Source organism: Peromyscus californicus, unplaced genomic scaffold (genome assembly GCF_007827085.1).
Source record: "Peromyscus californicus insignis strain IS unplaced genomic scaffold, ASM782708v3 Scaffold_22__1_contigs__length_63687245, whole genome shotgun sequence".
Classification (NCBI taxonomy): Eukaryota; Metazoa; Chordata; class Mammalia; order Rodentia; family Cricetidae; genus Peromyscus; species Peromyscus californicus.
In genome coordinates this window covers 62,930,020-62,943,767 of record NW_026294525.1, presented here as the reverse complement: position 1 = coordinate 62,943,767, position 13,748 = coordinate 62,930,020, and the positions used below count along the sequence as shown (strand labels likewise).

At 45.7% G+C, this 13,748-nt stretch overlaps 1 protein-coding gene across 1 annotated transcript in view; it reads right to left on the bottom strand.

Moving 5' to 3' along the window:
* The window catches only part of Pdss2 (decaprenyl diphosphate synthase subunit 2), a 244,630-nt gene that overhangs the window by 36,369 nt on the left and 194,513 nt on the right, over window positions 1–13,748 (bottom strand). Inside the window, exon 7 of the mRNA XM_052751549.1 lies at window positions 2,481–2,513. Within this exon, the coding sequence (XP_052607509.1) occupies window positions 2,481–2,513 (33 nt within the window). The remainder of the gene's footprint in view (window positions 1–2,480; window positions 2,514–13,748) is intronic.

Below are 13,748 nucleotides of genomic sequence, written 5' to 3'. Positions count from 1 at the left end.
AAATGCTGGGATCACAAGCATGTGCCACTAGGCTTGGTTTCATGTGGTGCTGGGAATGAAACCCAGGACACCGCACGTGCGAGGTAAGCGCTCTGCTGAGGTAGAGATCCACATTTTATTTAATTGTATTTATTTAATTTAATTACACTGGGTGTATCCGTGTGTGTGCACATCCATTTCTCCTTCCATTGTGTTGGTTCCAGGGATGGACTTGATGACAAGTGCCTTCACCTGCTGACCCATTTCATCGCCATCCCCTTTTAACTAAAAATTAAAAAACATTTATTATAATTGTATGTGGGTGTATGATGTGACGGTATGAGTGTAGGCACACGTGGAGGTCAGAGGACAGCTCTGGGAGCTGGTTCTGTCCTTCCACTGTGTGGTCCAGAGACTGATCTCAGGCTGCAGACTGGCAAGATGACCACTTTACCCACTCAGCTACCTGACTGGCTCAAAGGTTCTTTAAATTCAGTTATTTTTTTCTGTTTTGGAGATGAGGTCTTATGCAGTGCTGGCCTCAAATTCCTGATCCTGCCTCTGCCTCCCAAGTGCTAGATTGTAAGTGTCTGCTATGGTGCCTACCATAGTTTTAAGAAAGGAGATGTGTCAAAATGACCCGGGAGGCTGTCAACCATCCTGTCTGGCCTACCTTGCTCTCTTTAAGGGGGTCTGATGCACAGCCACGCCCAGCTTCCCCAGGGGTGCTGGGGATTTGAACTTAGGTCCTCTTGATTTCATAGCAAGCACTCTCACCTGCTGAACCGCTGTTGGAGCCCGACCCTCTCTCTTAACAATATGCTTGCCAGTGACTTTATAACCGACACAATGCTCATAGTTCTAGAGGCTGGAAAACACAAGTGTGGTGGTGTGAATAGGAATGGCCCCCATGTGTGTGAATGCTTGGCCCGTAGGGAGTGGCACCACTAGGAGGTGTGGCCTTGTTGGAGGAAGTGTGTCACTGTGGGAGTGAGCTTTGAGGTCTCATATATGCTCAAGCTGTGCCCAGTGTGGCACACAGTTTACTTCCTGTTGCCTGCAGATGAAGATGTAGAACTCTCAGCTGCTTCTCCAGCACCATGCCTGCCTGCACGCCACCATGCTTCTTGCCATGACTAAACCTTGCCATGATGGACTAAACCTCTGAAGCTACAAGCCAGCCCCAGTTAAATGTTCTCCTTTAGAAGAGTTGCCGTGGTCATGGTGTCTCTTCACAGCAATAAAACCCCACCTAAGACAACAAGACACATCATAACTTGATGTGCTTTGTTGTGTGCGCTTTCAAAAGCTCCACAAGTGATGTGGAACTTGTGCTCATACAAGTTCCATGTTGTACCATGTGTCACTGATGCTATGGATTGAATGTGCCCCAAACTTGATTCCCCAATTGATATGCTGATGGTTTTGGGAGGGGGGACCTTTAGGGTGCAATCAGGACTAGGTGAGATTGTAAAGGCAGGGTCCCCATGATGTATTAGTGGAGATACCCAGCTAGCATGCCTGTTAGCATTTAGGCATCTGTACTGGCTGCCCTAAGGGTCCTGACAGGATATACCTCAGCTGCAGTCACTAAGATCACGCCCTGTGCTCATTAGCTACGTTTCCTTATAAAAGGCGGGCCTTGCCCACTTCCTGTCTGTTTCACTCTCATCCCCAGGTACCAGCCTCTGCCCCTTCTCCCCTCCCCTCAATAAACCTCCCATGTGGCCCTGTTGTATGGTGTGACTCCTTCCCACCATTTTTAAAACACAACAATGCCTGCTACTTCTAACCACATAATGCACTCCATCTTTCATGAGTTGGTTCTTTCCTTCTACCATGTGGGTCCTGGGGATCTAACTCAGCTCATCAGGTGTGGCTTCAATATGCTTGGCTGCAAGCACCTTTACCTGCTGCGCCATCTTGCTGGCCCTTACCATTGTATTCCCAATATCTAACATACTGTATGGAATAAATACACATTGTTGAACGAATCTTATTTTATCTGCTAATGACAATCTCTCAGCTTTAAACTCATGAATCTTTTTAACTTATTTATTTAAATTTAAAAATTATGTATTATTTCTTGTGTATGGGTGTTTTGCTTGCATGTATGTTTGTACACCATGTATGTGAGGTGAGAAGAGGGTGTGGTATTCCCTGGAACTGGAGTACAGATGGCTGTGAGCCATGATTTAGGTGCTGGCAAGCTAATCCACTCTATCTGTCTATCTATCTATCTATCTATCTATCTATCTATCTATCTATCTATCTATCTATCTATCTATCTTTGAGGCAGGGCCTCACTATATTGTTTTGGCTAGAATGGTAGTCTCTTTGTAGATGAGACTGGCCTAAACTTACAGAGATCTGATTGTTTTTGCCTCCAGAGTGCTAGGATTAAAAACTTGTGCATCATGCCCAGACATAATGCTTCTTTTTGACCTTTCACATATAAAAAGTGACCAAACTGTATAGTAGGATGCATACAATCCACCCACCTTAGTGTAGTTCAATCTTCCTTTTTCTTGAGCCTGAAATAGAAAAGGAGAAATTAATTTGCTAGTTCTGCTTTCCCCCCTTTCTTTTAGGACTTATCTAGTGTCTTGTTTCTTAAAGGATAAAATTCATGGGGCTGGAAAGATGGCTCACTGGCTGAGAGCATGTGCTGCTCTTTCGGAGAACACAAATTCGGTTCCCAGCATCCATGTCAGGTGGTCCACAATCACCTGTAACTGCAGTTTCTGGGGCAACTAGTCTCAGCAGCCACCTGTCCCCACATGCACACACACTGAACCATATTCCTATAGTCAGTGATTTCTTTTTCTTTTCTTTTCTTTCTTTCTTTTCTTTCCTTTTTTTTAAAAGATTTATTTATTTATTATGTATACAGTGTTCTGCCTGCATGTATCCCTGCAGGCCAGAAGAGGGCACCATATCTCATTACGGATGGCTGTGAGCCACCATGTGGTTGCTGGGAATTGAACTCAGGACCTCTGGAAGAGCAGCCAGTACTCTTAACCGCTGTGCCATCTCTCCAGCGCGTGATTTCTTTTTCTATATATACATTTATATGTAATCTAAAGAGTTCTTTCAACTTTTGTTTGAAATTTATTCACACATATACAAACATAAACACACATGCGCGCACACACACACACACACACACACACACACACACACATTTGCCCCTGCAGGCATGCATGGAAGCTAGAAGTTGATATTAAGACATTTTTAATTGCATCAATCACTTTTCTACTTTACTAATTTATTTATTGACGTAAGGTCTCACTGTGTAGTCCTGACTAGCCTAGAACTTGCTATGTATACCAGGCTGGTCTTAACCTCACAGAGATCTGCTGACCTCTCCTGAATGTTATGTTGAAAGGCATGTACCACCATGTCTGGACATATTACTTCTTTTTGGTTAGAGAGCAAGCTCCCAGGATCCACTTATCTCAGCTCCCCAGTGCTGGGGTTCTACACACGTGATCCCACATCCATCTTTACATGGTGTCAGGGATTCAAACTCAGGTCCTCACGATTGCATCACAGTTTATTCAGAGTCATATCCCAGCCCTATATATAGCTTTTTAAAAGTAAAAGTTGAAAGAGCAGCACTCTAAGCATACGTATGCTCCATCTGGATTTGTCAAGGGCAGAGATCATGACTCTTCCCTGGACATGCTTCAGCACAGTTGCGCATTCACAGGTTATTTCGTACACAGTCACGTGACAACCATCAAACTAAAACCTTAACCTATATATTCAAGTTTCTCCAATTGTCCCAGGAATATCTTTTATAGCAGGGTGTCAAACCTCTGGGCCACCATGTTTTGGGTCACACATTCATTGTATAGCCTACACCACCTCTAAATTAGAGTTAATCAAGATTTACTGGATCTGTTTTTCATGCCTTTTTAAGCTCCTGACTCTTAAACCAGCGTCCCACCTCCATTCTTAACGAAATATAAATAAAAGCCATTTACTTTTATGAAAACCACTCACTTTTGGGGACTAGCAGGGCAGCCATCTTTAAAATGTCTGTTTTCAACTTTCCTTATTTGACCTTGTGCCATTTACCTGCACGATGGGATCTGAGGTTAAACATCTTTGGTGAGGATGCCTTACATGGAGTAGCGTAAGTTCCCTCAGCGGCACAGATGCCAGGCTGTCCCACTCCTAGTGATGCTGTGAACTGGACCATTGATGAGGATGTGACTATCACATCACCCTAATGCAATGGCGCACCTCCTCCCGTACGGTTACTGAGTCCTTAGCGGAGTCAATTGTTTTCCATTTCTCTTGGTGCAGAGTTTTTCCTACAGTGTGTTGTCAAAAGACTCAACCCACCCCAGGTTAGGGCTGAAGTCAGTAGACAGAGGAAGTGGTAGCCTGGGGGTGTTAGCTCAGTGACAGGACAGTGAGCAGGAAAGGTTCAACCTCCTTCTCCCTCTTTTTTTTTTTTTCCAAGACAGGGTCTGTCTGTAGCCCTGGATGTCCTGGAACTCCCTCTGTAGATCGGCTGGCGTCAGACTCAGAGATCCACCTGCCTCTGCTTCCTCAGTGCTAGGATTAAAGGTGAGCACTACACTGCCTGCCTCTCCCCCTCTTTCAACACACACACACACACACACACACACACACACACACACACACACACACACACACAGAGTTGGGGAAAAAGAAGAAAAGATATTCTATATATGGTCAATTTTTTTAAATTAAAAAGTTCAGAGTCTTCAATCTGTTCTTGAAATTTTTATTTAAAAATTTTAACGTGTATGAGGGTTCGGCCTGTGTACCATGTGCTTGTCTGGTGCCCAGAGAGGCCAGAAGAGAATGTTGTATTCCCTGGGACTGGAGTTACAGATGATTGTGAGCCACCATGTGGGTTTTGGGAATCAAATCTCATAACTGCTGAGCCATCTCTCTAGCACACTGTTCTGAGAGTCTTTCAGGGATCTAGGATTTCCAAAAATCTGGAAGGAGTTTGAACTTAGTACTGAGATACACAGTATCGATGAGAATAGGGGTCTATTTATGGAGATATTTAAAAACTAGGCTGTTTTCTGTTCAGATATATTATATGTTTCTGTTTTTGTTATATGTTCATGGTAATATTTCCCAAAATAAAAGAATCTATAGGTACTGAAAACCCTTCTGAGCTGGGAGGAGTGGCCCACGTCTTTAATCCCAGCACTTGGGAGGCAGGGGCAGGTAGATCTCTGTGAGTTCAAGGTCAGCCTGGTCTACAGAGTTCCAGGATGACCAGAGCTATGTAGTGAGGCCCTGTCATGAAAAAAACAAAAAATAAAACAAAAAACAAAACACCAAACAAAACAAAACAAAAACAAAAAAATGAAACAAAGAAATAAAAAAATAAAAACAAAAGAAAACCTTTCTATCCTCAAACTTCTGCAGGAGCAGCAGATAAGCCTGGCCAGCCATTTGCTCTTATATTATTATATAACTACATACCAACCTTGATCATATGACTGATGCCTGGATAGTTGTCAAAATCTCAGCAATAGCTTTTTTTTTTTTTGGTTTTTGAGACAGGGTTTCTCTGTGTAGCTTTGCGCCTTTCCTGGAACTCGCTTTGGAGACCAGACTGGCCTCGAACTCACTGAGATCCGCCTGGCTCTGCCTCCCGAGTGCTGGGATTAAAGGCGTGCGCCACCACCGCCCGGCAGCAATAGCTTTTTTGTTCCACACTTGGTGCTTTTCTTTTTTGGGACAAGGTGCTGATATGTAGTTCAGGCTGGCCTTGAACTCATGATCCTTCTGCCTTGGCACTGAGGCAGTAATCCTCCTGTGCTAAGATTAGCAGCCATGTGCCAACACATCTGGCTTCCACACTTTAAGTGCTACATCTCCAAGATGTTTGTTTGGTTTTAGACAGGGTCTAGCCTTGCACTTGTAGTGGTTCTCCTGTCTCTGAAATGCTGGAATCACAGGAACACCACCGTGCTGACTCAGTGGACTCTTGAGATCATTTTAGACTGATGGACACTTGAGCCTGAGGCTGATTCTGTGCTTAAAGTGTCCCACTTTTCCCGCTGTCCATTCTGTCCCTGTTCTCACTGACTGCTCTGGACTGCTCAGGCACAGCACTTTCTTTTTCTTATATACAGTGCCTTGTGTTATCCAGGCTGGCCATAGACTTGCTAGGCAGCTTAGGATGGCCTTGAACTCTTGATTCTCTGCTCTGTACCTTCCAAGGGCTGGGATTATTGGTATGTGCCGCCAAGCATCGTAGCTACTTATGGCCTCCACAGGGAGTGGCACTATTAGGAGGTGTGAGTTTGTTGGAGTAGGTGTGGACTTAATTGGAGGAAGTGTGTCACTCTGGAGGTGAGCTCTGAGGTCTCCTTTGCTTCAGCTACACTCAGTGTGACACAGTTGCTCTTGCTTCCTGCAGATCAAGAGGTAGAACTCTCAGCTCCTTCTCTAGCACCATGTCTGCCTGCACATTGCCATTGCCACTTGCCATGATTAAATGCTTTCCTCTATTAGAGTTGCCATGGTCATGGTGTCTGTTCACAGCAACAGAACCCTAACTAAGACAAGGCTTTCCAAATGATGCACACATGCACACTGTGTCCAGCAGGTCCCTACTGTTGAAGACCCACTCCGCAGATGACTGCTGTCTCCTCTCCACCGGCTCTGTCTGTTCTAGGCAGCCCTCTTCTTGTCTGCTCCTGGCATTCTTATTTTCACTGTTAAACGAGCAGGCTGTTCACAGTGCGGTGGGTGGCACTCGTGGAACGTTAGAAAGCTGAACTGCTAGTCTTTGGGCCGTAAGGTACACTGCTACACTATGCCTCACCCTGGAACCATTTTCCTCCACGCTGTTTACAGACCAATTATCACAGAGTTCTAGCACTGTGAAGCACCTGGGATGGACACACACCATTTTCAAACCGAGAACTCCCGTTTTCTTTGTATTTCCAGCTTGCGTGTCCCCCCACTCCGCCCTCCACCCAGCAGAGATGTCTATACTGGCCAGCAGGCACTGAATGTAGGAAGAAGCCTACAGCACAGCAGCCAGCTTCTGCAGACAGACAGACAACCTGACCAGACTGTGACTACTGCTGTATGGCCCACCTCAATGTCCTCTGAAGTTTATTTCTTGTTTTTTTTTTGTTTTTGTTTTTGAGACAGGGATTCACTGTGTGGTCCAGGCTGATTTAGAACTTCTGATCCTCCTGCCTCAGTCTCCTGAGTATGGGGATTATAGGCATGTGCCAGCATACTTGGTCTGAATATCCTTTTTATTTGTTCTCAGCACACATTTTAGGTCTGTGAAACTATTTCACCTAGATTGCTTAGCTAGCGTGTAAAAGGATAATTTCTTTCAGAAAACAAATATGGTAAATATTAAAACATTTAGATGTAAATAATACATACTATATTCCCAGTTGATACATACATACATATATACAGCAGGGAGTAGCCACTGACATAAATATTTTTATTAAAAGCTCTAGAACTCCAGGGAGAGTTAGAAACAAAGAGCACAGTCTAATTCCTTGCTGTTACATCAATGGTGTTCATCCAGTCAGCAAACATTCCAGGAGCAACTGCTGTAAGGAAGGCTGTGCTTGGGCACAGCCATCCACAGAGCAGATGAGATCCCTGACTGGCTCGCAGACGTGGGAGTCACACAGTATTCTCTTAGGCAGGCTTCACAGAAATACCCCTCTAGAACGAGAGCTCCACGAGGGCCAGGAAAATGCTCTTTCTTTCTCACTAGATTAGTGTCTGAATGAATGAGTGGATGGAGGTGAACGTTTTCTGTTTAAATGTGTTGCTTGTGTACTGTCTATTCCAGAGAATGAACTAGTTTACTACTGCTAGGAAAGCTGGATGAACTAATATATGGTAACAAGGAGTCCTTACTGATACCCTACAAATGTGTGTGTTGTATGTGTGTGAGCATGTGGGTGTACATGGCCATTCTGCACACGTGTGGAGATCAGAGAAAATGCAGGCTGTCTTCCAACTGTTCCCCACCTTATTACCTTGATACGGGTCTCTCGCTCAGTAAGAAGCTCTCATTTTTGGCCAAGCTAGCTAGACAGTGAGCTCTTGGGACCCACCTGTCTTTGCCCCTTAATGCTGTAAAGGTTACAGGCATGTGCAGGCATGCCTGGCTTTATGTGGGTGCCTGGTATCTGAACTCAGGCTCCCAGACCTTACACGTGCACAGCAATAGCTCGTATCCACCGAGCATCTTACTAGCTCCCAGTAAGTTTCACCTATGTTGTCCGTGTCGTTTCCTTTCTGTTTACAGGCAGGTAACAGAGAATCTAAACTACCAACTTTACAAAACAACCTCAAAGGCCCTGTTAACACAGACAAGCAAAGGCTTCCAATTGGACTGTCAGATGCCTCCGTGGGTAAGGGCACTTAGTGCTAAGCCTATGACTCGAGTTGATTCTCAAGACCCACATGGTCTAGAGAGAGAACTAACTTCTACAAGTGTCCTTTGACTTCTACATGTGTGCTGTGGTGACACATGTATGGTATGCGTATATACACACACACACACACACACACACACACACACACACACACACACACACACACGCAACTATAAAGAGTTTCCCTTTGAAAGCAGCATGTTGAAGAAGCACAAAGAAGGGCCAGCGAGATGACCGAGCAAGTGAAAATCCTGTCCATCTGGTTCAGTCTCCAAAAGCCACATGATGAAGGGAAGGAACCGACTGTGTGTGTGTTGGGGGGGGGGGGGGGATGGGAGATGGCAACATGGCTCAGTGCATAAAGACACTTGTCACCAAGCTCAGTGACCAGAGTTTGATCCTGGGACCTGCACAGTGGAAGGAGAGAACCAACACCCTCAACTTGTCTCCTGCCTGCCACATGAGCACACACAAACACACACAAGAGCAAAGAGACTGGCAGGGAATGAGGTGACCACAGAGACTTCCACATGCATCACCCAGCCTGGGGTGGGAGGCTGTTTCCTGAGGACAGTAAAACCTCTAAGGTCTTAACTGCGATCACTCTAGAGGACCTGTGACTTCTTTGGAAGATGGACATGTTGGGAGACAGAAATAGGCTTACACTTTTGTTTGTTTATTTATGAAGAATGCTGGACCAGGGTGGTAGGATGGCTCCGTGGGTAAGGGTGCTTGCTGCCAAGCCTGATGTCTTGAATTCCGTCCCTGGAATGGTGAAATGAGAGAGACAACTCCCAGGAGTTGTCCTCTGACCTGCACATGCGGGCCCCCACCAAAGTCTACATGTGCATGCTTGTGGCACACATGCGCGCGCACACACAACAAGTAAATACAAAAATTAAAAAAAAAAATACTGGACAGATCAGAAGTTCCCAAATTCTGGGCTCTCTCAGATTCCAGGCTGGTGGTTTTAGAATCACCCAGGTAGATTGTGAAAAGCAGATATTCCAGTTCTCTCTCTGAGAGACTGATTTGTCTGAGACCACTGGCCTGCTCTGCGTCTAGCATCCTCTCTGATTATGTTGCTTTTTGCATCAGTGTTAAGAGGACAGCTGCGTGGACTCCTTAGGTCCTGAGGAGAGCACAATGCTGTAACTTCCCCCTTCTCTGGCACCTGCCACTTGTCATGTGCATTTCCAGCAGAGCAAGATATTGTTAAAATAACTTCCTCACTGGGGCCCGAAACAAGCTAACACAAAACGAGGCTGTGATCCAGGGCCAGCCTGCACATCCCCCTGCCACAGCGTTCATCTCTCACCCCTGTGAATTCTGCCTCCACTGACAATCCCTCAGGGGCTTCATTAGGAGGGTCTTCAGAAGGGGCTCACTCATCTCTCTGCCTCCTGCGGGTGTGCTTTTCAGTCCAGGTCAGGAGCAAAGAAAGTAACTTTTCCTAGTCTTTAGCAGTTGACAGAGAATGTGAGGTTTGAACCTTGTTTTATCTTCTAAAAATATGAAAATAGACAAGAATATGCTCCAGTGCTCACAGCACAGAACTCCTCAGACAGCCTTGGTGAACACTGTAAAACAATGTTGCCTACAAAAGCACCCCCAGACCAGGCTCTGATCAGGGGGTGCAGGAAGGGATTCATGCCATAGGTTTATACTCAGGTGCATGTGGACCACGGCAGACAGATTCCTGTTGGTAAGTAATGGACATATAGTATGGACATATGCTTTCTGTAAGTCAGGTAACAAAGGATTAGATGACATAAATGGACTGTTTCCAATTTCCAACTACTATTGTCTACACGTTCAAAGCTGCAGATTGGGACCCCTTTTTTTCTAAACGTACAAAAACGAATATTCCACTGTGGGGGAGGAGGGGAATTGTAAGAGACTGATCTACCTCTCAGGCTATTTTCCCTAAATGTTATCCGTTATGTCTTACTTTGTATCTTAGGCTGGCCTTGAACTCACAGAAATCCTCTTAAAGCTTCAGCTGCTGGTATTCCAGGCCTGCCGTGCTGGGGATTGGACCTAGGGCTTCATGTGTGACAGGCAAACTAACCAAGCCACACCCCTGGCCCAAAGGGTGTCTTTTTAAATCTCCAGGAAAAACTATCTCCTTTCCTCTAACCTTTTTCTCCTATATTGATGAAGATGCAACCTAGGACCTTCTCGAGCTAGGCAAGTGCTCTGCACTCAGCTCCGCCTCCAGCACCCCACAACCTTTCTGTGGCCACTCACCGTCTTTCCTAAGTTACTACACACTGGCTACCTTTGAATGTTCACTTTCTCTAGGTGATCATTTGCTATTCGGGATTAAGTTACAGTTACTATGTTGTGTGTGGTGATTAAAACAAGAGTGCTGTAAGTTCAAGGACAAGCTGAGCTACACACAATTTGAACAGTCTCGCCCTACAAAAATTATAGATACTCTGTTGCTCACCTCTTTTAAAACTTTTTAGGTATGTGTACCACATCAGTGCAGTACCCACACAGGCCAGAAGAGGGTGTCAGGTTCCCCCTGGAACTGAAGTTACAGGCCACTGTAAGCTGCTGATAGAGCTGCTGGTGACTGACCTAGACCTCTGCAAAAGCAGACAGTATACTCCTAATGCCAAGAATCTCTTCAGGGCAGCCATCTTGGCTGGTGATCTCACAAGATGGAAGCCACCATGTGACAAACTTTTCAAGGTCCTTTTTGTTCTCTAGTGTTTCCTAGCCTCTAGAGGGCCAGAACTTAAGAAAAGAAAAGAAAAAAAAAATCTCTCCAGCCCTTGATGTTCATCTTTTTTTTTTTTTTTTTTTGGTTTTTCGAGACAGGGTTTCTCTGTGTAGCTTTGCGCCTTTCCTGGAACTCACTCTGTAGTCCAGGCTGGCCTTGAACTCACAGAGATCCACCTGCCTCTGCCTCCCAAGTGCTGGGATTAAAGGCATGTGCCACCACCGCCCGGCTGATGTTCATCTTAATAGTTCAGCATTTACCTTCTAAGAACACAGCATTCCCCTGAGTAACCACAAAGCCATCATCACATCCAATAAGTCCGTCATTCATTATATATGATATTTATATATGCTATTCTTATATATAAATATATTAAATTTTATTTGTATGTGTGTGGGTGTTTTACCTGCATATATGTGCTCAAATGTATGGTGCTATGTTGGCCAGGTAGGGAGGCGGGTCCCCTAGACCTGGCATTATGGATGGTTTTGAGCTGCCATGTGGGTGCTAGGGACCGAACCTGGGAGGGCTCTATGTAAGAGCAGCAAGTCCTCTTAAGTGCTGAGCTATCTCCCCAACCCCTCATACTATTACAGTTTTATGTCTCATTTTTTTCCTACAGTGGTCAGTAGGCAAGATAATTACATACATGACTTCTCCCCACATAGTGACGTTACCTATTAGCCTGTCTCTATAGTATTGATGCTAAGCATGTCCACTGCTCCCCTATGGGTTTAATAAGTCATATGTAGGCTCTGTTTGCTTCTCTACTCACCATACAACCAACCATCCATCCATCCACCCACCCACCCACCCACCCATCCATCCATCCTCCCACCCACCCACCCACCCACCCATCCATCCATCCTCCCACCCACCCACCCATTCACCCATCCATTCATCCATTCATCCATCCATCCATCCTCCCACCCACCCACCCACCCATCCACCCATCCATTCATCCATTCATCCATCCATCCATCTATCCATCTATCTATCGAGGAAGGGTCTCACTCTGTAGTCCAGGCTGACTTCAGACTTGTGATGCTCCTGCCTCTGCCTCCAGAGTACCATCAATTATTTGAACTGTCCACTGATGACTCTTTATATTAGTCACTCTCTCCTCGCTGTCACAAAACTCCCAACAAAAACAAGGTAAGGAGAAAGGGTTGTTTTGGCTCAATGTGAGGGAGCACAGCAGCCCCATGATGGGGAAGGGAGGCGGTCATGTAGCTGAGGTTTTTCCTGGTCCTGCTCGGCTTCCTCGGTCCTGCAGTCCCGCAGCTGCTCAGATCCAAATGAACACACAGAGACTTTTATTAATTAAAGCTTCTCAGCCATTAGCTCAGGCCTACCACTGACTAGCTCTTACATTTAAACTCAGCCCATTTTTGTTTATCTATATGTTGCCACATGTTCCATGGCTTTACCTGTGAGCCATTACATGCTGCTCCCTGGATGGTGAGCTGGCATCTACTCTCAGTCTTCCTCTCCCCAGAATTTTCCTTGTCTGCTTATCCTGCCTATACTTCCTGCCTGGCTAATGGCCAATCAGCATTTTATTAAACCAGTGTATAAAAGCATTATTCCACAGCACAGTCAGGAAGCAGAGAGATGAATGCTGGGCCCAGGACTGTTGCCTTGCACAGCTGGGTGGGTCATTCCACAGTCTAATCTAGCAACACCCTCATAGACATGCCCAGAGGTTTGTTTCCATGATGAGTCTAAATCCCATCAAGTCGACAATCAAGATCAATCACTACATCCTTGTTTGGCTATAAAAATGACATGTTTTAAAAATTTTTGTGCTTTTATACTGGTAGAATTATCAATGACCACTGGGTACTTTATAGAAAGCAAAAAAGAATTTGTTTTGCTTTTTGAGACAAGGTCTCACTTTGTAGCCCAGGCTAAACCTCAAACTTGTAGCAACCCTCCTGCCTCAGCCTCCTGAGCTGGAATTCCACGTGTGCACTCTCATGCCCTGCACAGAGAAAGCACATCTTCCTGAAAACCATTCCCAGAGCGTCTGCACTGAGAGGCCCCTGAGAGGCCCCAGAGGGAAGTATAGTGCACATCTAACTAAAAAGGAGGTTCCGGAGGGCACAGGGCAAACGGGGAAGCACATCTCCACCCTCCTCCAGAACAGTCTGCATACAGTGGGAGACAGAATAGACCAGATCTGCCTGCCCTGAAGTTAGAGCAGCTCACAGTTTTGGCTAAGTAGAAGCAGGCTTTCTGCGGCCAGGCTGTCTAGTTACAAAGCCTGGAAAGCAGCAGGACACAGGGGAAGGCTCTCCATGCTGTCTGAACCATTCTTGTCTATCCATGATACAGCACAGCAGGCATCTGACCAGGAAGTCATCCTCAGAGGATTGCTAGGTTCACCTCAACTCCTTTCTCCCCTATTTCTTTCCCTAAACCTGCCCCTTCAAAGCCCGCCAAGCACAGCTCCTCCCTCAGAGAGGCTCAAGGCCCCTCCCACAGGGGAATATATAAATGGCATCCCAGAAAACAGACTTGTGGTTCTTCTGATCTCCTGTCCCTGTCTCCTCTCTGCAGGGGGCAGGGAATCGCCTGGGAGTACTTTACCTATTAAACCTGGGCTT